Source organism: Vombatus ursinus, unplaced genomic scaffold, assembly GCF_900497805.2.
Source record: "Vombatus ursinus unplaced genomic scaffold, bare-nosed wombat genome assembly UNPS02014791.1, whole genome shotgun sequence".
NCBI lineage: Eukaryota > Metazoa > Chordata > Mammalia > Diprotodontia > Vombatidae > Vombatus > Vombatus ursinus.
The window spans coordinates 5,357,541-5,383,807 of NW_020954569.1; the positions used below are offsets into that span (position 1 = coordinate 5,357,541).

Below are 26,267 nucleotides of genomic sequence, written 5' to 3' on the forward strand. Positions count from 1 at the left end.
TGTGTGTGTGTGTGTGTGTGTGTGTGTGTGTGTGTGTGTGTGTGTGTAGGGGTAAGCTAGCTCTTCTGAGCCCCAGGCATTAGCTCACTCTTCTATTGAATATTTCCTCTCAAACATTGTTCCCCATTAATAATTCAGTACATTGGAACAAAGACCAGAAGCCTCAGCTAGAGCCATTGAGGACTTTTTCTTCACTGCAAATAGGGGATACTTAGATATAGTGAATAACAATGTATGATACCTTTTTCTCTCTTCTGGGATATTTTATCATTTCCTAAGGTGTGAGTTCTGACACTCTACTTCAAATATGTGTGAAAGTCTCCTAGTGAATATTGGAAGCTCTTAGAATCAGTAGCATTCATGTTATTTACAAGCTTCTTAGAAGAGATGTTTGAAAAGGTGGTGATAATCAAAACTTGTCTGTAAAGATCGCATCTTTTAAAGTCTCTTGTTTGCTATATCCATGTCCACTTTCTCCATCTCTGGAGCTGAAAGGATGACTTTTTTTTTCTCATGACAGTATCATTATCCCTAAAGAACCAAACCTTTCTGTCTCTTACACCTTTGCTTGCTACAGAAATTCTGCGCCAAGAATGTAGCTGACAATTTAATTTCTGTGAGGCTCAGGCTGAGGACATAATCAAGCCTCATTTCTCTGACTCAGCACTGGCATCTCTATAGGGGTTACTGTAAAGAAATAATCAAAACCTCCAATACACTTCTGGGTCAATAAAGTGATCAGATAAGACTTGCAAACAGCATCTTTACATAGGTATTTCTGTGACCTTGACCACAATTTAGAAAGAGGATTTTAATCTCACTGCTTCTGAAAGCTTTTTAGGGCAAAAGCTCCCATCACCTAACCCTTTCATTGGGTGGCAATGTAGTGAAGTGCTAAAGCACTCTTCTAAATGAATAAGAGGAGAGCATGGAGTGGTAGAGCTACCAGGAAATAGTTAATTTGGAGCTAACAGGCAATGTGCTAAGCTTAGACTGTTGGCTTTCACAGTGAGAAAATGAAACTTTCCATCCCTCAGAGAGCAAAAGCCTAATCACTATCACACTATTTTTAATGCATCTTGCTTTATAGCATAACTGGACTGCATTTTTCATGTGAAGGTAAAAATTAAAGGATTTATGATAATCCTATGAGGATGGTTGTGGGTGTTTCATTTTGATGAGAGCATTTTCCTCTATTCTTTGTTAACATTTCTCAGCTTCTTGCTACAGTCTTCTTACCCGAAACTACTCATGTGAAAAAAGTCTTACGAGATAAGCAACAATTCTTAGGGTACAGAAGCTCATATCCTCCCCAGCTACTTATGAGAAGTGACTTCTTCAGGCTTTTAAAATCAGAATGTAAAAGTGTGCAAAAGAATCCTACCTTGCCAACATACTGATAATCGGATCCTGTGTATTCCTCCAAGAGGAAGAACTGATTCCACATCCAGCTCCTTTTTGCTCGATTAAGCTCATTCTTGCTACTTCCAGATAGCTCCAGTATCTTTTTCTTCTCTGGAAAGCCACTAGTCCTCTTAGAGAAGGGGCTTGAGAAACTTTGGTAGGGCTGACCAACCCAAAAAAGCAGCAAGAAGTAATGGTAAGTTCTCATTATGATTGCACAAAGCAGGGCGCAGTTGTAGTGCCTTTTCCTGTCCTGGAAGTGCTCAGTTTTACTGCACTGTATCCAGCCTCATTCCTTCCTTCTTCCTTAGCGTTTGTTGCTTAGGTCTCGGAGGATATCTGGAAAGAATAATAACATATCAAGCATTTTTAGAGACACTTAAAATTCAGTGTTACAACAAATAAACTGGAAAAGTAGAACAGAATGGAATAGCCTTCCGTCTCTCCAACCCCCCCCCCCCAAAAAAAGTCTGCTATCAATTTGGAAAGGCAGAAAATGGCCTTTGAACACACTAAATGGAATGTGTGTTGGATAGGAGGCAGCTGCTTTCTTTCTCATTTTCTATTACTTAAAAATCCCTGTTTAAGTAATAGCTTTGATATAGGACAAAGTGTCACAATGCATTTATTTTACTAACTCTTTCACATCTCCAAGTGTGGGCTGAGATCTGGTTAGAGGAAATGAGTCTGGATGTTCCTAGTTCTCTTTGCTTTTCTCTTTTTCAACACAAGTCCAAAGAAATGAATATCATGGATAATTGCAATATAGTCCAATTGATTAAAACTTGGCCTCCATTATGCTTTATACCTGATGAATCAACTGCTTAAACTGAACACTTTAAGAAATTAAGATGGCAATTCTTAATTTGCCCACAAATCTTTCATGAAACTTTCACATATACCCCATTGTCACAGTGATGGTAGTGAGCTTCAAGAGCCTTACAAGGTATGGTACCAGGAATGAGAGAATTGTAGAATCTCAAGGCTGGAAGGAACCATCTGGTTCACTTTTTTGTCTTACAGAAGAGGAAGCAGATGTTCAGAGAGACAGGTAACTATGAATGGTTTTCCTTGGAAGGCAATGGATGTATGAAAGTTTTTACGGAAAAGTTGGATGACTATTTAGTTGAGAGGGGATTTTGACCAGGTACACCTTGGATTAGATGACGAGCTACGGAGATTTCATTCAATTCAGAGATTCTGTACTTATGTACCTAACACAGAGACACAATGGAAGTTAAAGGCAGAGCCAGCTCCAGAACTTAGTTCTCCTGATTTCCCAGTCTATGGCTCTTTCCATATACCCTGTACTTCATGACTTCATGTGAGGGATTAAATTTTTATTAAATCTAAGTTTTCATAAACATGATTTCCTTTAGGCTCAGACTAGTATTTTTGCAGATCCTGGGCCCATGCTACTCTGCACATCTGCTACAAATTGGTTTACCAATCTGAGCAATTAAAACAATGCACACACATATTCTCTTGCTACCCCTAGTCCACATTTCTCAGTTACAATCCAAGGCATAAAACCATATCATTAACTTCTTTATCTGATTACTTGATAATGGAATGAGTCTGTTTAAACAACAACAAAAAAGGATTCCAAGTGCTTCCCAAAGCAGAACACAATAACAATTAACCATTATGTCATTTCCAACAAGGCAATGAACGCATTTTATATTCACAGATCAGCATTTTGTTTCGATTTCTTTCCCCCTGTGCTAGGGAGATTTGCACACTTGGCTCTTGTTACCATTAACAGGAGGTACAATTGTAACTACCTTTTGCATCAGTGAAATTGATAGCCACCTATCATCTGGCTTGGTGGATACTTTCTGTTGAGATGGAAATGGGGCACTTTACAGTATTCAGCATTTTTTGAACCTTCATTACATTATCGTACTTCTTCCTGACAGCAGGCTGGGGAAGATAGAAATTCCACAGGTGAATAAATGAGTACTGTGACAATTAACACTGTTGGCTGAGGGCCAGTGAACAGGACTCTTGCCCTTAGGTTGGCTTTTGGTACAGGTACAAGATGATTGATGATCCATTAGGTAATGAGCAGCTTCTCTCTTTTTCTTCATGGCATACAGATGAGGTGTGCATGGAGGAAAGCCCACTAATAAATCTGCCCCCTCTCCTTTTTTCCCTTTCCTGTTGTACAGGTTCAGATATATATGAGGGTTCAGATACAGGAAATCACACTTTCCCTATGTTTCCCACACTCTAAATTATCTGCATAAAAAGATCCTGTGGTGAAGAATCAGACATGTGTGCTGCATCCAATGTATCCCCTATGGTGCTGGCAGGGAAAGAGTGACATGGGGAATGGCCCTGTCTGCTGTTTTAAAAGGCAAAATCATAAAGGGCAGTTTAAAGGAAAATCTATACCCGTGGGTGTTTTGTGTAAATTATGCAATCTGGTGCTGCTCAGATGTTCAATATTAGCTTTTCTGTAATATCACAGATATAAAATATAAAGTGTTTGCGGGAGGATTTTTTTCTTTCAGGAAAAATGTGCCCTAAGTGCAATCCAAATTAAGGCCATTCTGCCTAAATGTGCAAGAACACCACAATGAGGCTGTGGTGTGTTAACCAGAGTGACTCAATGTTGAAAGCTGAGGTTGAGGGGCTATTTGCACCATAGCAATGAAACATTTGATATTATAGAATTTCTATGAATAAATTCTGTAGTGGAAAATATTAAAACAATGGATAGGAGAACTTAAATCACACAGTGTTTCTTTGTACTGCATTTCTAGGCTGGAACTTTACCCTGATATATTTAGCAATAGAATACAGAGTTAGACAAATTCTAAGGATACCCATTCTTTCTCTTTATTTAAACTTTTCTAAAAGCATCAGAAATTAAGGTAGAAGTTATTACACACAGAGATTTATTCCTGAGAATAGAAATGTGCACAAAGTCCCAATGAATCAATTTTCTAATTGTTTTTTCACTACTGTGGATATTTCATCATATGATTCATTAACACTAACAAACATCTCAAAAAAGGGAAAAAAATCAGAAAATGTCTTGAAATATTACAACAATGGGATAAGTGAAAAGTTTTTAACCTAGAGTCTGCAAACTTATTCTTTTAATATTTTGGTAACTTTTTTCAATATAATTGGTTTCCTTGGTAATTCTTTATTTTACTTTATGCATTTAAAATTATTCTGAGAAAGGGTCCAGAGGCTTCACCAAGCTGCCAAAAGGGACTGTGCCACAAGCAAAAAAGGTAAGAACCTCTCGTCTAAATGAAGGGGCCATAAATAGGAATACTGCAGAGGTGAAAGACCACTTGTAATTTGCATATTTAAAACAATTCTTTCTTTGTTCTGGTTCATTTTAAAATGACTTTATCTCATTCAGGTGAAAAAAACAGGAATCTGATTTCAGTTGAAGAATTTTCTTTTTGGGGAAAGAACATGGTATCCTATAACTGCTATTTTGAGAAGCAAATATATGAACTATTTGTATATAACATGTTAATATTACTTGGAATTATAAAGTATAAGAATTTGTCTCACTTCCTACAAATTGCACAGAAATCTCAGGTTTTTAACTATTGTCGAGTAAGAGAAAAACCATCTTAAATGGTGATTAGACCAGGAGCAGGATTCTTAAGCAGCTAGTCGCTCGATGATGAGTTGAAATATCATCTTCAGAAGGAAAGAAAGGAGACGCGCTACACTACACTGAAACTTCAGAATGGATGGCAAAGCTCTTGATTCTGGGGAAGCCAGAGTAATAGATAGTCGGTTTGCCAAGTCACAATCATATACGAGGCAGCTCATTTCAAGAAAAAAGCAGGAAGCCAGAACTCAAGGTAAAGAAGCAAAGGTACAGATAGAGAACAGATTTTATAAGGAAAGGTTTGGCAGCTAACATAAGTAGACAGTAAATGTTTACTCTAAAGAGAGTTTTTTTAAGAGAAAGGGAAAAAAAAAACACTAAAACACACCACCTCCTCTTCCCTTGTCCCTATGCATTCTCCAGTAATGCAGAAAACATCAACAGCTGAACCCTACCTCTGCCCGCTAACGATATTAAACATCACTCATTGCCATACCTAAAAGTAATGAGTATTAAATAACCTTAATATATACTCTCATTTTAATTTCATTTTCTTGGTTTTATTTTCATAATAATCTATGGTTGTAGGACAGTTGCCTGTATTTCTTGTATTGTCTGAAACTATTCATAGATGCAACTGGTTAATTCAGTCATATGTATGCCAGGCTATGGGTACCTCAGTCATAAGAAGGATGTAGGCCTGATTCTAATTTTAAAAATGAGGAACTTTTGGTCAGAGGCTAGTCCAGAATATTTTCACTTATGGCAATATATCATTAATTCAAACTCCACTAATTCTGAATTTATACAATTTCAGAAAAAAAGCTGAATTCTTTCTTTTGGAAACCCAAAGATCTTTGAAGATCAAATGCTTTAGGGATATTTGAAAATTAATAGTGTATATAAGATTACATAGGAGGATGTCTAAAATAATAAGAGAACAAACTATTTTGGAAAGTCCCTCAAGCACTTTTGAAGGAATGTTTATCATATAAACACTTGATATGCTAATTTAAAAACCAGTCTCAGCTATTCATTAAAACAGATCATAGAACCATAGAATTATGAATTTAAAGTTGGAAAGAGATCCTCTAAGGACTTCTACAAGGTAACAATTTAAAAACTTTTAGGTCAGGGCAGCTAGGTGGCGCAGTGGATAGAGCACCAGCCCTGGAGTCAGGAGGACCTGAGTTCAAATCCAGCCTCAGCCCAAACACTTGACACTTACTAGCTGTGTGACCCTGGGCAAGTCACTTAACCCCAGTTGCCAAAAAAAAAAAAAGAAGAAGAAAAACTCTTAGGTATTTGAAGCCCTTTTCCACCTGGTTTCAACCTACCTTTTCAGCCTCATATATTACTCTTTCTGTCACTCCAGCCAAACTGGCCTTCCCACATGACTCTCCATTTCCCATCTCCACGCCTTTCCACAAGCTGTCCTTCATTCTTGGAATGCACACGTTCCCCCAATTCCATCCGTTAGAATTCTTAGTTTCTTTCAAAGCTTAACTCAAGGGTCATCCAAACAGGCCCCTTCCTAATTACCCACAGTCAGTGCTTCCTCTTGCCCAGATTATCTTAAATTTATATGTGTATCTTTTGTATATACATGAGGATCATCTCCAGTCCTCCTGATTTATATCTTGCCACTGGACTCAGATGACCCCTGGAGGATAGAGTGAGGCTGATAACTTTGCATAGCTCTGCCTCACTTAAATCCAATTCGCTTGCAAGTCAAGACATCACCCTCCTGATGTCATTGGTCCTCTTGGAGAATGAAGGACAAACAACAATCTGTGAGTAGTAGTAGCTGCCCCACTGGGGACCCAACTGGCTAGTTCCATTTGGGTACTACTACCTCCCTCCCTCCCTCCCTCCCTCTTTCTTTCCTTTCTTCCTTCCTCCCTCTTTCTTTCCTTCCTTCCTTTCTTCCCTCCTTCCATTCCTCCCTCCCTCCCTCCTTCCTTCTCTCCTCTGCTCCTTCCCCTCCTTTCTCTCTCTCTTTTCCCTGTTCCACATTGGGGATCATACCCTTACATATGGGTGTTCTGCCCAAAGGAATACACATTTTGATCACTGAAACCTCACAAGATATCTTGGGGTTTATGGGCCACATTTTTTTTGCTTCCGCACTTATTTATTCTACCCTAAATGCAGAGGTGCCACATTCTACAAAAGTCAAGGAAGATGAAAATAGGGTGTTATTAGGCAATTAAATAATTTGCGTTTTTTAGAGCTATTTCAGTAGAGTTAGGAGAGCAAGGGTTAACTGAAGGAGGCTACAGAAAGAGTATGCGTCAATTATAGACAACTTTTTTTAAATGGTGGCAAAAGTAAAGTGAAAGATAGGACGACAGCTAGATATCTTAGATGAGTCAAGGGAAAGATTCCTGCCCCTACTCCCCACCCCAGATCAAAGAGAAAATTTCCCTCATCATTTTCCATCCAACTGCTCTGGTGGCCTTCACGATCTCCAGAAGCTCATTATTCTGCAAGATGACATCAACTCTGAAACTCATAACTCCTTAGTGCTTCCTGACCCTGGTACCCTTCCCTCTTTCTCATTGAACAGGGTAAAGGGTAGACATTGGAGAGCTCCTTCTAGATATGCTACCATTTAAGGAGGTCACACAGGAAATTTACCTGATCACTTGCTACCCAGGCTGGAGGTCTTCTTCGTCCCTCTCCCAATCCCCACCGACTACCCTCTCCTCAACCTTCCCAACTAAGCTTTTTGCCTTCTTTTTACATGTTGGCTTCCCCTATTAGATTGTGAGTTCTAGGAGGCATGGTTCTATCACAGGAAAAAAAAAAGAAGTGTGAAGTTAACAGCTGAAGAACTTCATACACCTCTCAACTTCAAGTCTCTAAAAATTATCGATGGAGTTCTGGCCAGCTTTTGATCCACGTCATTAGCAGACTCATTGACATGATGGAAAAAAGATTCTGATCAGGTTCTACTCCAATGGTTCCCAGCTCAAAACTCACTTTAGAAACTTTCTAGATCCTCCCCAGACTGATTGCTCCCCTATTAACATTTATATAGTGATATATAACTTATAAATCACTTTTAAATGCCTTAGTACATTTAATCCTTACAATAACCCTATAAAACCTGTCTTACGGATCAGCGATAAGGTTCAGAGGATGGAAATGAGTTGTCTATGGTCACATGGCTTGTACATCGTAGGACCACTAATCAAATTTGATGCAGTGATGTAGTGGAAGGTGCATTATATTTGAAGGCAAAGACCTTGGATTCATATTCCAGCACTTCCACTAAGAGATTTGAGTAAGTCACTTAATGTCTCTTAGATTCAGTTTCTTAATCTGTAAGATGAAGGGTGATCTCTAATGTTATTTCCAGGTCTAAATCTTAGAAACCTAGTTCTAACTCTAATTTCCATTTTTTAAATACTTTACCACAGTGCTTCTCTAAGAATCCTAAATGTACTCAATTTGCAAAATATTGTCAATGGTTAGAGTATTCTGATCTCCCAACTAGATTATAAAGTGCTTAAGGGTAAAGTCAGTATCTTCTTCTGCTTAAAACTCTGCCCATAACTCTTAGTACAGTGCTCTCTACACAGCATGCTTTTAGTTAATGTTAATTAAGAAATACCTAAACTATCCCAGACACAGGGGTAATGTTGCTATATAATCCACCAATGAACAATTCAGTCTGTGAGCTATGGTGAGTTAGATAAAGCACCGTATTTGAAACTAAAAGACCTGTTTTCATGTCCTGTCTCTTTTACATACTAGCTGTGTGACTATGAGCAAGACATTAAGGTCTCTGAACCTCAAATGCCCTATCTACCATATAGGGATAAAAATAAGTGCATTACCTGACTCACTGGATTGTTGTAAGAATGTGATTTTATATATAGTAAAATATATCAATGTGGATTGTTGCTGTTATTGTAATATTAAAGTTAAATCCCCTAATTCTTGGCCCATTTTCTCATTTTGTATCTTCAATGGAGACAGAACACAATTGTTAATTTATGAGCATGTAAGTCATGTCCTTACCTTATCACTTTAATAACCCATAATTTTTTGAAACCCACTTTCAGTTCATCTACCCAAAGCCTGAAATCCTACTACTCCCATACAGTTAATTCTGGTGAAGGTAAAGGGTATTAAAACAAGAAATTGGCCAGGAAGTAATGATTTTTTTTCTGGTTACAGCCACTCAGGAAACAATGCCAGGATCATAGATTTAGAGCTAAAAGACATATTAGGGACAGTTTTTAAACTCCTCATCTAACAGATAGGGAAGCTGGGGCAGCTAGGTGGTTCAGGGGATAGAGCTCTAGCCCTGGAGTTAGGAGGACCTGAGTTCAAATTTAGCCTCAGATACTTGACACTTAACTAGCTGTGTCACCTTGGGCAAGTCACTTAACCCTGAGTGCTTCGCCAAAAAAAAAAAAACAAAACCCCCAAAAAACCCACAACCTACAAAAAAACCCCAAACCCCTCTCCCCCAAAAAATGCAGATAGGGAAGCCTAAGGAGGAGAAATTATCTGTCCAAGGTCATACAGATGATAAGTGGCAGATATGTGATTCAAATCTAGGGGCTGGATTCCAAACTCAGGACTTTTCCCACTGCACCATACTCTCTCTAACCATACCATGTTGTGACTTGCATTAATGGAGGTAGTAGCCATACTGATAAAAATCACAGGACTTCTTAAGCAGGAAAAGGGCTCAGAGTTAAAAGGAAAAGATCAAAGAACTGTGAAATAAAAGGAGAAGATCAGAGATGTGAAATTCCCCCATAATATATTAAATAGAATGAAGAAGAATGTAGATCTGTAGGCATTTTGATGCAAGTTGAAATACTAGTTAAGGCAAATCTTCAGGAAAAATGTGAGCTATTCCATCTGAAAAGTTTTATACCTAATCAAGTTTTGCTCAAGATCAATTTTCTGATCTCACAAAGACCTTCTGTGTTTTGAATAAGTCACCAGCTGCTTTGAATAAAAATGAACCCATGGAAACATGCCATTGCCAATCATTACCTTCTTTGACCTTCTTCCTCAGATGTTATGACATCAGGAGCCAACTTTCATGTTTTGGTGGATATTTCACATGAAACCTTTACCTCTAAAGCCCTCATTTCATTTCTCAGTAAATGTCAAAGTCATTGTTGAGTGAAATTGGTGCAGCTTTATGTCCATAATCAGCTTTATTGAAATGTGTCACACAACACTGGCATCTCTCACCATGGAGCATTTTCTTTTTGCCAGTGGGTTGGAATGGCAACACAACCACTTACTTGAGCCAGATTTCTTTGTAAATGCTTCTATTTGTAGATAACATGCCAATCTGTTTGAAAACTGATGTGCTTCCAAATGACTAATTTCCACAATATTATACTTGCTTTGAAATTATATTCGACATACTGTATTAATAAAAAAAAAAAGGCAATATGTGTCACTGCGCCTAGCATAGTGTCTTGTACCCAGCAGGCACTCAGTAAATATTTGCGTATTTCAAGTGTTTGTTGAAGAGGTACTGAAAAATGCTGAGGTGCTATATTAAAGTGAGAGATTATGTCCTCCAGATATAAACTGTTATACCGCAGCTAAGACAAAACAACTTCAGTTAGACCACACAGAGTATTTTGTCCAATTCTAGGTGCTCTATTTCAGAAAAGTGATTGATAAACTGCTGATCATACTGAGAAGGGCAACCATGATGAAAATAGACTTGGAACCACAACATGTAAACATGGATTGAAGAAATTAGGCTCTTTTAGCCTGAAGAAAAGAAGATTTAGGAATCACATGAGAATGCTTTAGGAAGCTTAAGGTCTATTTTGTGGAACAAGGATTAGATCTGTTCCTTATAATCCCAGTTGTCACCTAGAGCTCTATCATGGTCCCTCTTCTCTTCTCCTGCTGCATTATTATACTTGGTGATCTCATCAGGTCCCATGGATTCAGTTATCAACCTCTATACTGATGATTCTCATCTACTTATGCAGCCCTAATCATGTTGAACTAGATGTCATGTAAATATCTTCAACTCAAAATGTCCAAAACTGAACTCATAATCTTTCCTCCCCAAATCCTCCCTTCTTTCTTACCTCCCTATTACAGTTGAGGGTACCAACGTCCTTCCAGTAATTCTACCTGGTCCTTTCCTAACTTTCCAGTCTTCTATATCATGTGCCTCCCCTTTACCCCCAATATGTACTCTGGGATCCAAAATGGATCACAATGATACTTCCTTGTTGTTGCTCACACAAGATGAACACAACTTCATCTCCTAATTCTAGGCATTTTCGCTGGCTGTCCTCCACGCCTAGAATGTTCCCCCTCCGTACTGCTATCTCCTAGCTTCCCTCAAGTATCAGCTAAAATCTAACTTTCAGCCAAAAGCCTTTCCAGGTCCTCCTTAATCTTAGTGCCTTTCATCTGAGATTATCTCCAACTAATTCTGCATATCCTTGTTTGTACATTGTTGTTTATATTTTCCTCCTCTCACCACCACCCATGTTAGACTGAACTCCTGGAAAGTAGAGATTATTTTTTGCCTTTCTTTGTGTCCCCAGCACTTAACACAATGCCTGGGACATAGAAGATACTTAATAAAAGCTTGCTGGCTTGGCTCGTTCTGTTTGACTGAAGATGGCCAGACGTCCCTTAAAGCTTCCAAGTGAAGATGATGAGACTACTTTATCAAGTTTGTTTTAGATAAGATTCATCCTTTGGGTAAAGACTAGACTAAATGACTTTCAAGGTCCCTTCCAACTCTGAAACCCTATGATTCTGACCAATGTCACTTCCTTCCCTCAGCTTATACTTTCAGGTTTCTTGGTTTTGGATTTGGGTCCATATAGTAGGAAAGGAAGTGAGGTAGGAGACCGAAGGGAAGATGTTTTCTGTCAAATGTTCTTTACCCTAGTTATTTATTGTATGGATTTTTGACATTTTCAGCAGTAGGAACTATTTTTAGATTGCAGAAGTGCATAATTTATTGAGTCAGCTTTTCCCTGTGCCTGCACTATACACTACTGTCTGCTTATAAGTTGGGTCCCTTTGGAAAGCTACAGTAACTCTTTCAGGTTAATCAGTGCCTTTTAAGCATGACAGGAAAAAAAAAGAAGATTATGAGGAAAAATATTATATGAAACATCATTTTCACAAACATTTATTAAGTGCTTATTGTTCTTAGGATGCTCTTCTAGGTACTGAGATGGAGGTGGAATTCATAGTGTCACTTATCCTCATGAAGCTTAAAGTCTAGAAGGACATGACACCTTTTATAATAACAAATTATTAAGACAGGTAAAAGCAAAGTGCTATGTAAGATCTGGGGGGGGATAGGGAGGCAAAAGGCTATTACTAAATAAGGAATCTGGGAAGGCTTCCTTGATTAGGTGATCTTAGAATTAGCATTTGAAGTCTAAGTAACAATACAACATGGTGGAGAAGAGAGGAGGATATTCTAGGCAAAATGGAAAACAAAGTTAGCAGTGGTATGGAAGTGGGAAGGGTTAGGGAGGATAGTCTAATTTGGCTGGGAGTGGGTGGTAGAGTGTGTAGAGGGTAGCTGGAAAGGAGAAGGGAACAAGTATTTATGAAGCACATACTATATGCCAAGCACCGTGCTAAACACTTTACAAATATTATTTCATTTGATTCTTGAAACAACCCTGTGAAGTAGGTGCTATGATCATCCCCATTTTACAGGTAAGGAAACTAAGACAGACAGCAGTTAAGTGACTTGCCCAGGATCACACAGCTAGTGAATGTCTGAGGCTAGATTTGAATTCAGGTCTTCCTGACTTCAGGCCTAGTGTACTCTATCCACTGCACCACACAGCTGCCTCAATAAAGGCAGTATAGAATCAAATTGTTGAGGCCCTTGAATAATAGGATGAGAAATCTGAAATTTGCTTAGGATACAAATGGGAGCCATTGAAGAGCTAGGAGCAGAAGAGTTGTATGATTGGAATGAGGAAATTTAGAAATAAATAGCTTATTCCTTTTTTGTATGCTTCATTTTCATGTTTTCTTGCTTCCTCATTCTTCAATTTTCAGGTTTTCCAAGTTCTGTAAAGGGAGTAAAGTCAGCCCTATGCAAAATTACAGAGTTGTCATTTTTTTCTTAGATGCCTTTCCATGCCAATCTTCCTTTCTATGGGGGTATGGGTAACTTACTTAACCTCTCAATTTATTTAAATATAAAATGAAGCCTCAGTTTGTTTGCTTCTCTAGGAAAGAGTTGCACTAGATGACTTCCAACATCCTTTTTAGATATAAACCTGCAATCAGTCCCCATTTTCTTGATCTTCTTTTCTCTTTCCCCAGGAAGCCAATGCTCTCTTACTGACTTCTGGATGCCTCAAACTCATCACTTTGTCATCTTTACTCTCCCCCAACTTCTAGACTCTAAAATTACCTCTCCCTCACCTTTCCTCAAAATACTCATTTATTAGGATGGCAATGTGATTATAATACACACATTCAGGTAAGAATGACTCATCACCTAATCCTCCTGGGGTGTATGCAGAGTTTTTTTTAGGATTTTTTTTTTATATAAAAAGAAACAAAATAAGCTAAAACCCAAATTGCTGAAATTTTAGGGAGTGTGATCAAGTGAAACAAAGAATTTTAATCCATGGGAGGAGAAGCTATTTTGGGTCCAGGAATATCTTTCCCAGTATCCTTCGTATGTCATTACAAGAATGAGATGGAGGTGGGGTAACCATGTGTAAAGTTCTTGTGGGGGTGGTACAGCATAGGATGATGCAAGTTAAAAGTACTGAACTAAAAATCAAAGGATATGGCTTCTCAGCCTGGCTCTGCTACTAATTTTCCATAAATCTTTGGACAAGTGACTTACTTAGACTGTCTTCTCGCCTTAAAAATCGGATTGATAATCATCAGGAGGAACAAAAGGTCAAGACTATCAAGGGAATCAGTGGGAAAAAAAGTGAAGAAAGGTAGCCTCGCAGTACCAGATTTCATACTATATTACAAAGTAGTAATAATCAAAACAATCTGATGCCAGATAAGAAATAGAATGGTTGATCAGTGGAATAGATTAGTTATATAACATACAGAAATGAATGACCCCAGTAACCTAGTGTTGGATAAACCCAAAGATCCCTGCTACTGAGCCAAGAAATCACTATTTGATAAAAACTGCAGGAAAACTAGAAAGTAGCATGGCAGAAACTAGGTAAAAATCAACTTCACACATATACAAAGGTAAGTTCAAAATGAGTACATGATTTAGACATAAAAGAGGATATCATAAGCAAATTCAGGGAACATAAAAAAATTATTTATCAATTCTATGACTAAGAGAGGAGTTTAAGGCCAAACAAGAGATAGAGAGGATCACAGGAAGTAAAATGGATAACTCTGATTACATGAAATTAAAAAGATTTCGCACGCACAAAAGTAAAACAGTCAAGATTAGAAGGAAAGTAGGAAAAAGAAGAAATAAAATTATAGCAAGTTTCTCTGATCTCATTTAGGGAACTGAGTCAAATTTATAAAAATAAAAGCCACTCCTTAATTGATAAATGGTCAAAGGATATGAACATGCAGTTTTCAGAAGAAGAAATCAAAGTCATCAATAGTGATATGAAGAAATGCTCTAAATCACTAATAATTAGAGAAATGAAATTTAAAATGACTCTGGGGTACCACCTCACACTGGCTAACGTGACAGAAGAGGAAAATGACAATGCTGGAGAGGATGTGGAAAAATAAGTATGCTAATACACTGTTGGTGGAGTTGTGAACTGGTCTAATTTGGAGAACAATTTGGAACTGTGCTGAGAGAGCAAGTATTTACTAAGTACCTACTATGTACCTTTTCAAATCTTATTTCATTTGATCCTCACAACAAGACTGGATGGTGATTACTATTATTATCTCCATTTTATAGTTAAGGAAAATGAAGGAGACAGAGGTGAAGTGACTGCCCTGGGTCATTCAGCTTGTCAGTGCCTCCTGACTGGATTTGAATTCAGATGTTCCTACCTTTAGGTCCACTGCATCACCCAGCTTCTGTGGAGGCACAGAAAATAATAAAGATTTGCTCATCTGGTGAGCCAGGTCCCCAGAGAAAGAGGCAGTATGATGATGGAATTGGGGGAGGACTGAGGTCTTGTTACACACCTCAAGCCAATAGAAACCATGGAAATGTGAGGATGGCAGCCTGTACACCATCATGGGGAGTAATTATGCCCCCTTTTAGGTGTTGACAACGGCCAAAGTCTTGATCACCTCACCCTTATTATGACTCTAGTCTTACCTCCAAATACTGGACTCTAAGTTCTTTATTATTTGTTAACTTACTGATTGACTGAATGTCTTTTCTTTTTTCATCTCCATACTCTCTTTTCTTTTTTCTCTTTCATCTCTATAATCTTCTAGCATCTAGCACCTAGCACACTTTCCACTAGTAGCACTTAATAACTGTTTACTGAATACAAAGAATGAGGGCTTTGAGCGATAATAACGTAATTTACCCCTCCTACAGTTCCAGTGGGAAACATCAGAGAACATCCCAGCATCAGCCTAGTCACAGATTGGAGATGAGGATGATGTTCTTAACCTTCACACCCACACCTGGCATCTACTCACAATGATACTCCTGAGCCTGGAGGCTAGGCCCCCGCTATTGAAAAAAGTAATAGAGCTGTCACTATTTAAAAGTACATTTTATTTGAAATAAACTGCCTACTAATTTAGACCAGTTTTCACTCAGTTTAAGAAATTAGCTGCACAACTGCTTGTCAGGTATGCTAGAGTGGGATTTCTTTGATATATTTCTTGGCATGTTGTCTTTCCCATTAGACTGTAAGCTCCTTGAAGGCAGGGATTGTCTTTTGCTTCTTTTTGCATCCTGAGTACTTAACACAGTGCCTGACACATAGCGGGTATATTGATTGTTGATGGATTGTATAGGTTGGATTAGAGAGCCACTGCATTCCCTTATAACAATTCTGTGATTCAATGGATAAGGGGTCAGTCCTCTCCCCTTCAAAAGTGTTACAGATTCCCAAGGTATCTATCTAATGGACAGATTTCAGGGAGTCCAGAACTGGGGGTGAGGGGATGGTACCTTTATTTCAAAGTAATTGCTTTCCTTTGCAATCCTATGTGTTTTATTTTAGGCATTTCAAAAAAATATCCTTAGAAATAGGTTCCACCAGACTGCCAAAGGGGTCCATGACACAAAAATGTTAAGAAAATTTGTGCTGTGCAGTCTCCTTATTAGAGATTCATTTCAGTTAACAAGATCTTCTTTCAAAATGCACCTTTGGGTAAAATCTATTGGTTAAAACAGCCACACTTTAATTAGACAAACTTTATTTCAATACTTTAAAAAACAAACTGTAATTGCAAAGGTGATTGTGAACACTCCTTCCAAAAAAGCAGATTCCAAATCCTTCTTTAATTTAGTGGTTTGTATGCCTCAGTTGCTATGACTGAATAACTGATACCTGAGAGCCAGTCTTACGATGAGCCCCTCACGGTTTACTGAGGCTGAATCTCCAATGGAAGACTCCTGTGTCTTCCAGAGCCACAACTTAAGCATATCCAACCTGAGAAGACCTTGCAGAGACTGTTTTGTGCTGGCTACCAAGAGCTGGGAGGACTCAGAGGCAAGTCTGACCCACAATCAGGCAGTGGAAGAACTAGACAAAAGCCCAGCAGAACCCTTTCTTCAACATTATCTTTCACTTGAGGCCCATCTAGAAAAAGGTTGGGCAAAGTGGATTTCATTCCTGTCACAATTTTAATTTAATTTAATATTTTTTGCAGAGGTGGGGACTTCACTAGGCTTTCATTCCCCTCCTGGTGTTATCCCTGGAGGCTACATTAATTCTCTTATACAAGAAGAAACCTACTTAGCAAGTGATAGTTATTTATGCAAAAATGTAAACTATAAAAGTCACTTCCTCAGTGCAATGACTAGGGGGGCTCATTTGCTCAGTAGATTTTATATAACACTTTCTTTTTGAAGAGCTTTCACAATGATTTTAAATTAATTTCTCTTTTGAAGAACACCGAATGGTCAGCTAGTTTTAGGCCCATTTTACAGGTAAAATTCAGTAACTTATTGGAAAGTAGCCTAAAACAGTTAATACAATTTCCAAAGTGTATTCCCTTTGAGCAGACAAATTGGTGAAGGCATGAGTAAAGATATATATGCATTTATTGATCCAGGTCTATCCTTGTCAACTGACCATAACATTAAACTTGGATTGAATAGAACGATTCTCTATGCTACAATGGGATGTTGAACATTTTATCAGTTTTGATTAGCTTCATTTAAAAACTTTAATTAGAACCTCTGTTTACTTGAGCCAAATTGTGCATAAAGTATTATGCAAAACATTTTAAAAGAGAATTTTAATTATACCACTAAAGCAATGCCCTTGTTCAATGTTTACTAACACTTGCCGGAACAAGTTAATTAATACTTATTTAAGTAAGTGAAGGATGAAGATGGAAAACTAAAAAAATATCATTTATCCTTCCTCAAATCTTACTTCAGTTGTCAAAGAAGGTCAATGTCTAATTAAATGGTGACTATTACAGGGCAAGAGAACAATTAAGAACAATAGGAGCCCAGAAAAGCAATGAAGGCCAGCGGGGAACTAAATTATTTTCAAATTTTACTAGAAAAGTATTGTTCAAAATAATCACTCCATGTGAGTTGAACTACTTCAGTCATCGATTCAAGCACTTTTCAATTCTGTTCATTTATTCATTTCTTCCCTAGTGTGAATTGTAAAAGACTAGATCTGAATATTGAGGTGTTACACTAATATGAAATGGGCTCATTTTTCACATCATAAACAATGTAAGGGGGTTTTCAAATACAAAATTACTTGAAGTTCAAGAAAAAAATCTTGAATAACATGATATATAACTATAAGGACAGAGACCATAGATAGTACTGAATTCTAGATCCTTGTCCTAATTCTCCTACGATTTATCAAACTCAAATAACTTCTCAGGAGTTCTGTTTTCCACAGCTATTGAGTATAACTCAATTACTACTGATAAGTATTACTAATGATACTACTGTTACTGATGACTAACTCTATGTGCACATATATATATATATATATATACACATAAAATACATATGTACATATAAGTATGTTTATAGTTTTATATATATAGACTACTGTGAATAAGAATTGATGTAATAAATAGTTTTCAAAACTAACCATCCTCATTTTACAGATGAGGAAATTGAAGCTCAGAGAGGTTCAGCAAGCAAATAATAGAAGCAGGATATGAAGGCAGATTTTCACTTCTATTTCAAGCACTTTCCACTCTTCCACCCATGCTGCCTCCATGAAAACTAGAGGATCATGATTGTTTGATAACACACTGAGCCATCAAGATGGAAGTCAATTTCACTAGGATTAGCTTTGTGAGACTTGAAAAGGAAAATTATGCAAAGTATTTTTGAAATCTTTATGAGAAAGATCAAATAAAAACATCCTAGGCATCACCATCACTATCACTTAGAGAATTATTCATTTGAAAGTTATCTCCAGGGAATCATCCTTTATTCGTTCTTTATCTTTAATCATGTTTGTTTTGAAAGATCATCTGATCAGAAACTTCCAAACTCCAATAAAATATTCTAATACTCCAAATACAGGCATTTCTTTCTAAATTTAGCTTAAAGTGAAAGTTTTTACAATGCATGCGCATTCTGATAAGCAGAAGAGGTATCTGTCCATTACCTTCTTTGCAAAAATTGAGAGACTGGCAATTGAAGTCAGGTATAGCAAAGGTAAACACTAGAATTGATTATTAATAGAATTGTGTATGTTGGATTTTGGAAAGAAATGCACATGAATTGGGGAGATGTAAAATCTATCTTGGGTGGCACATGGTACTTATTATTTGTTAACATACTGATTGACTAATACTGTCCCTTCTATAGCTGCCATCCATACATGAACTCTGGGGATCCAGAGGTTCAAGGAAGTATTCACTTTGAGTGAGCCCAATTTCACCTTTTTTGATGCCTGGCCAAACAGAGTGAATGTCCCTCCTCCTTCCATATAGATTCAATGATTTTTGTATTCAGCATTTCATATCAAGGCAAAGAATAAAATATCAATACATATTAATTAACAAATGAATTGATTATTCAATCCAACAAGTATTTATTGAGTGCCCACTACATGTGCCCACAACAGTGCCCACATTCTGTACTATGGGGTAATACATTCTAAAATCTGAAATCATTCTGGTTAGTTAAGATAAATGAAGAACAACATCTGAAAGAAACATAAAAGGAAGTTTAGTTTAAATGGGAAAAAACTTATTTGAATTTTTTTTTTTTGCTAAAACAGAAATATGCCTTTTTGGGAAAAAAGGGGGTCATTTCAATAGTGCCTTTTCCTTGTCTCCTCAAATTCAGTTGGTAGAGAGAACTCAGTGCTTTCAGATATATTTTCTGTAATAATAGAGAAATTGAAGTGCTCCAATATAGCAATCAGCACAGCTGCCAATTATAAAATGAATCTCCCTGAATGTGAAAACGAACTCAGAACATCCTTTAGACCTATAAGCAATTGTCATTTCTAACTATTGCTAGGGGACATCTGCAGAGTCTGGGACTGTTAATGGAGTATAATCTAATTGTCCTTTCTCCATAACAGAGCAGAAAGTTGTATAAAATGATCATTTTTTTCCTCCCTGTTGTAGTAAGTATACACCTGCTTTTGAAATGTATAAAAGCTTCCTTTGAAGGCAAGGAGAAAACTTGAAGGAAATTTTGGAGCTTCAGCTTATTAATGCCAGCATTATATTATAATTCCAGGAGGCTACAGTGCTGCTGTCAATGGTGTAAAACTTCTACAGATAATCTTAAATAAAAAACAGGAATCCATAGTTATAAATACCCCCATTTCACATTTTCCTTTAGCAACAGCAAAAAAGTCTCAATTAATTGAATTGCAGCCAACGACCAGAAATGCCAGTAGTGCAATATTCCATGATCTGGGTCATGGGTAACCATTAATTAGAATGTTAAGGATCAGCATTAAGGTACTCAAATTCAAGATTTCCATTCCAGGACTCCCCCCTCACCTAGTATGGGTATTGAATGAAGGGGGCTAGAAAATGCCGTCTCAGCTAGCATGAGAAATAAGGGTGCCTTCCCTCCTCTTCTATTTGTTTTTAAATCCCTGAAGTTTTTCTAAAGATATAAAGCTCTGTCACCCCTTCCTTCCCCTAAGCATTGTTAATAATTTCTGTAAAACATTTTAGGTGAAACAGAGTTGTAGGGGGCAGTTATTTCCATAGCAACCATGTTTAAATGAAAGTTCCATTCCTAAGCAGTCAAAATTTAGACCATAGGAAGGTTAAAATGTACAGAGATCAGAGACTAAATGTGAGCTGGGTTGACCTGGATTTGGAGACAGAGGTATGGTAACAGACCTGAGATGTAACATGGTTAAGTCAAAGGACTTAGAACCCAAAGGACTCGATCAAGTTGTAATTACTTAAGATCTTCTGCGGACTTCATGAATACAAATACCTAAGGCATTATGTGAAAAAAAAAAAAGTATCCAAACTAAGATGTACTTTCCAAGGAAAGGCAAGATACAGTTGTCAAGAGAACTCCTAGGAAAAGAACCTTAGAGATCATCTTAGTTCAACCCCCTCATTTAAAAAAAATAGATTTTAATTGACATCTTTTATTTTAAAATCACATAGATTTCCACCTGCATCTTTCCTGCTCCTCTCTTCCAGAGAGCCATAACTTACAACAAGAAATTTTTACAAAAGAAAAAGAGGAAAAAATTCTGCAAAACAGTTAATATATTGAGAAAAAATTGACATTATATGCAATGTTCCATGCTACCAACCTTCTCTTTGCAAAGGATTTGGAGGAACTATCTTTGTATGTCTCTTCATTAAGGTCAACCTCTAACTCCCTCATTTTAGGGGTGAGGAAACTGAGGACCAGAGGCTGCCCAGTCACACAGGTTATAAGAAGTATAGCCAGGATTTGAATTCTTCAGATTCCAAAGGCAGCACTCTTTGCAGTAGATTAGAGACCCCTGATGCTTTCAAATTTGGGGTAGGAATAAAGGAGGGGCAATTAGCTTGAAAGTAGGAAATAAAGATACTAGAAAATTTTTAAGAGGAGAAAAGCATGAATGGCTAGTTCTTTCCTCCCCCAAAATTTCCTAACATCCAGTTTAAGACTTAATTACAAATGACAATTCTTAAATGAGTTTGGTTCATTGCATATCTCTCAAACACAAATTTATTATTCCCAATTGAGGGAAAGTATGATCCATTTCCTCAGAGGAAGAGAACAATGGAGAAATATTAAACCCTAGTACAATGTGGGGAAAGGAGTGGGGTAGCTGATCAGAAATGAAGCCTGGAGATTCAACAGCTAAGGTCCCTTGTTCCAGTTCTAACAGGAAAATGGAAAGGGGGGGCCAATCACCGGAACAGTGACACTAAACTTGTAGAATATGGATTAAAATTTTAGATATTTTTTCTCTCTGTTCTCTTTTCCTTTTTGTTCCAGAAAGAGCTAGACTGGGTGATTAACTTGAAGCCTCTTTGTTGTGGAGGGAGCTACTTATCAGTCTCAACAAAGTGTTTAATATTCCTCTGCGATATTTAAGAACAAAGACTCAAATTGAGCTTGTTTTCAATGTTATAGAAAGAACTACCAATTTAGAGTATTGCTTGGTTATAATATAATTATTTTATTGTGAAATGACATGGTCAAGTCAAATTAATGTGGGGCGGGCTTGTATCATTTTCTGAATGCCAACTCATTCTCTCACTACAGTAAAACCAAGAATGTCACACTCCAATCTTCTATTTTTGGAGAAACTTGGACTTTCTAGGCTCTCCAAACTTTGAGGAAAAGACATTTCTGCAAGTTTCCATATTTTATTTCTTTTTCTCGCTGAATGAAACAGAAGGGAAAAGAAAGGAGAAGAGAGGAGGGATTAAGTGAGTTTAATGGCAATTGAAACAGAAGTTTAAAAAGGAAAAAAAAAAGATTAACACATAACAATTCAAGGTTCCCTGAGTCCCAGAATAGGACAACCTAATGAGAAATTTGTAAACTGTGGCATATCTGTGATTGGAAATTTATGTACTGGGGAGCCAGAGAAAATATGTCCCCTAAAATCTATTGCTAAGGGCCTGAAGGAATGAACTCCTTCCTGAGGACAAAACTCAGCCTCTCATACTATCTGGATTTATTGTTCATGTAAGTTTTTTTTTTTTCTAGTGAGGAATTTCTGGAGAGGAAATGTAGGTATTTTTTCATGTTGCTTTATGGTAGGTGAGTTCAAACAAGAAGAATTCCAAGAGAAAATCAGTACAACTTGTTAGCATCCAATTTATCACTCACCTATATAAGATTTACTGCTTGTGTTAACCTGAAGGAGTCTGAAGAGTAATTATAGGACTAAAACAAGTACCAAAGTAAAGAGATGAAAAGAACTATTAAAGAGAAGGCTGTCATGAAAAGAAATGGTACAATCAAGAGAATTTTCACAGGATTCAGGGATTACTTTATTATAGATTTCTTTTTTTAATTAAAGTTGTCTGGTAAGTTAGTTTGAAAGTGAAATATGCATGATTATCAGTGAATATCCTAGACAGAGGGGAACACGGAGAATGGTCTCCTGCAGATCATTACTGGTTTCAGTCTAGAGAAAATTTCTATACACATTGTTTTAAAAATAGTTATGAATTTGGTTTGTCATCTGAGAAGATAAACAATAAATTCATAGCAAGAAATTTTCTCCCCCTCTCCCCACCCCAACCCACTTTTCCTGATTTAGCTACTTTAGAAAGAAAGCTTCACTGGTCAAAGTAAAAGGTAGGATTTTTTTTTTGAGAGAAGGACGTATGAGGAGGGAAAATCATATATATTATTTAATGAAAATCCCTTAAACAATTTCTCTTATGTTGGCTATGAACCTTTGTATTTATGAGATTGATTTTTAATTTTTTTAAACTAAACTACATTAAACCTTAATGGAAAAATCTTTAGAATAAGATTGTAACAAATAAATAGCCTCTAACACATAGATCTTTGCTATTGCTGCCTTTTCTGTGTTGTAGTCATTTGGGGCTAGAGATTCATTTTTATGGGAATTGCCTGTCTTGTCAGTATAATCGCTGAAAGCTACATTCCATAAAAATTTGGGAAACTTCAAGAGAAATGTTCATAGGATAAAAGGATCATAGATTTGGAGTTGGAAGGGACCTCAGAAGCCATCAAATCCAATCCCTTCATTTTACAGATGAGGAAACTGAGGCCTAGAGAGGTTAAGTGACTTACCCACAGTGCAGAAATAGTGACAGAGGCGTATCTTCCAAAGCTTAGAATTTGGACATGTGGTAGGGTTTTGCTTATTTATTATTTTGGTACAAAATACTTTTTTCTCCCAAGAATAATTTTTTGACACACTCAGAGTAGATTATGCAATCCAAGTCAACTCAACACACATTTATGAAGCTCTTTCTATGTAACCAGCCCTGTGCTAAGTGCTGGGAGGTACAAAGAAGGGTGAAAAGCAGTATCCCAGCCAGGGGCGGGAAACCTGTGGCCTCGGGGCCACATATGGCCTTCTAGGTCCTTGGGTGCAACCCTTTGACTGAATCCAAACTTCACAGAACAAATTCCCTTAATAAAAAGATCTGTTCCGTAAAACTTAGACTCAGTCAAAAGGCTTTACCCAAGGACCTAGAGGGGCACATGTGACCTTGAGGCTGTAGGTTCCCCGCCCTAATCCCAGCTCTCATGGAGCTCACAGTCTAATATGCAACTATGACAAGATATTTTTTGTAGTTTTTCATTTGTTTCAGTCATGTCTGACTCTTCATGACCCCATCTGGGTTTTTCTTGGCAAAGATCCTGGAGTTGTTTGCCATTTTCTTCTCCAGCTCATTTTAGAGATGAGGAACTCAGGCAAACAGGGTTAAGTGACTTGCCCAGGGTCACATAGCTTGTAAGTGTCTGAGGCCAGATTTGAACTCAGGAAGATGAGTCTTTCTGACTCCAGGTAAATCACTTAATGTCTCTTGGATTCAGTTTCTTATCACGGGCCTGGAGCCCATGATAAAGTATAATCCAAAACAATTGCAGATAATCTCTGGGGGAAGGCACTAAGATTAAGGATGATAAGCAAAGCCTTCTTACAAAAGGTAAACTATTGAAGGAAGCCAGGAAAGCCAAGTTACAAAGACGAGAAAGGAGGGAGTTAAGGCAAGGGGGACATCCAGCAAAAATGCCTAGCGATAGAAGATGGAGCATCTTTTTTTTTTTTTAAGGCAATTGGGGTTAAGTGACTTGCCCAGGGTCACACAGCTAGTAAGAGTCAAGTGTTTGGTCTGAGGCCAGATTTGAACTCAGGTCCTCCTGACTTTAGGACTGGTGCTCTGTCCACTTCACCACCTAGCTGTCCCCAGAAGGTGAAGTATCTTTTGGGATGAAGATCAAGGAGACCAGAGTCAGTGGATTTTAGAGTATGCAGAAGGGAGTAATGTATAAGAAGGCTGGAAATGTAGGAAGGGGCCAAATTATGAAGGGCCTTGAACACCAGCATGGATTTTTACATTTGACTCTGAAGATAATAGGGAACCATTAAGGTTTATTGAATGGGGGAGGGGGATGACATGGTCAGAGGTGTTTTGAGTAGCTGCCTTACTTTCAGACCTCAGCTGCTTCTGGATGCATGGAACTTGTAGCTGGTTTCATCTCTAATTCTACTGGAGAACAGATGGCGTCACTAAAGCTAACATAAGATTCTGACGTACCAGAGAGTTGGAATTAACCTAAGAGAAATCTAATCATGAGATCACAGGATCACAGCTTTAGAGCTAAATGGGACGTCAGAGGCCCACACCTGCACTTCATACAAGAGGAACTCAAGGCTGAGAAAGCTGAAGTCATTTGCCATGGTCAGAGGGATTAGATTGGAGCACAGGTCCTTCGACAATAAATCTGCTACTTTTTCTACGCGTTTCATAGATGAGGAAACTGAGACAATATGTGCATATTCGATGTCACAAAGGTACCAAGTAACACTGATGAGATTACTGTTGAACCAGGTAACATATTAGAATAAATGATCAATATTACTTTAAGTATGGACAGCTAGGTGGCTCAATGGATAGGGTGCTGGGCCTGGAGTCAGGAAAATTTATCTTCCTGTGTTCAAATCTGGCCTCAGACACTTCCTAGCTGTGTGATCCTGGGCAAGTCACTTAATTCTGTTTGCCTAAGATTCCTCATCTGTAAAATGAGCTGGAGAAGGAAATGGCCAATCACTCCAGTATCTTTGCCAAGAAAAGCCCAAATGGGGTCATGAAGAGTTGGACACAATAGAAAACACAACAAAACCAAAACAGAATCATAATTTGAACCCAGGTCCTTTGGTTACAAATACAGTGCTCTTTTGTGCTCCATACTACAATTCCTTCTCTAACAGCTGACCACCTACTGTGGTATTTCCAGCTGCCACCTATCCCATTTAGGTATCCCATAACTAATATATAATCCTCTGGAGGCAGTTTTCTCTGAACCATTGAGATTCTGAGAGTTTTTCCTCTTGCAACTAAATACTACTTTTTTAATAGGTAGGTAGGTAGGTGGTGCAGTGGATAGGACCCTGTACTTGGAGTCAGGAAGACATCAATTCTATGCCTGCCTCAGGTACTTATTTAGCAGCACGACTCTGAGTAATTCACCTAAATTCTCTCAGCCTCAGTTTCTTCATCTGTGAAATGAGGATCATAATAGCACTTAGGTTGTCAGAACCAAATGAGATTAACACTTTGCAAATTGTAAAGCTCTTTGCAAACTGTAGAGTACTATACAAATGATTAGAGCCCTAATTCAGTTGTCAGCAAAGACTTCTGGGCCCCTGACTAATCCCAAGGCTTCACAGCGACCATAAAGTAGTCTTTTGCTCACAGCTAGTCTTAGGCTAGTTTGACTCACACTAATTAACCGATTTGGTAACAACAAACAAACAAACAACACCCCCCCCCAACACCCCCTCCAAAAACCAAAACAAAACAAAACAAATATTGCCTCATTTGTTTGGACAAGACAGTTTACACAGGCGAGTTCTTGATCTTTAACAGAAATAGACACTATATTATTTCCTAATTATTGCCTTTCTTTCTTTCTTTCTCTTTTTTCCTTCCTTTCTTTTTCTTGCCCTTCCTTCCTTCCTTCCTTCCTTCCTTCCTTCCTTCCTTCCTTCCT

The 26,267-nt window shown here is 37.7% G+C and overlaps 1 protein-coding gene across 4 annotated transcripts in view; it reads right to left on the reverse strand.

Moving 5' to 3' along the window:
* LOC114047971 (cadherin-6) overlaps positions 1-26,267 on the reverse strand; it is a 162,322-nt gene that overhangs the window by 74,450 nt on the left and 61,605 nt on the right. For 3 of the 4 annotated variants that reach the window (XM_027868916.1, XM_027868918.1, XM_027868915.1), the window contains exon 2: positions 1,385-1,743. In XM_027868916.1, the coding sequence (XP_027724717.1) occupies positions 1,385-1,612 (228 nt within the window). In that variant the 5' untranslated portion in view covers positions 1,613-1,743. Of the gene's footprint in view, positions 1-1,384; positions 1,744-3,188; positions 3,262-26,267 lie in introns of those variants that run through there. The other variant, XM_027868917.1, reaches the window with a different exon arrangement.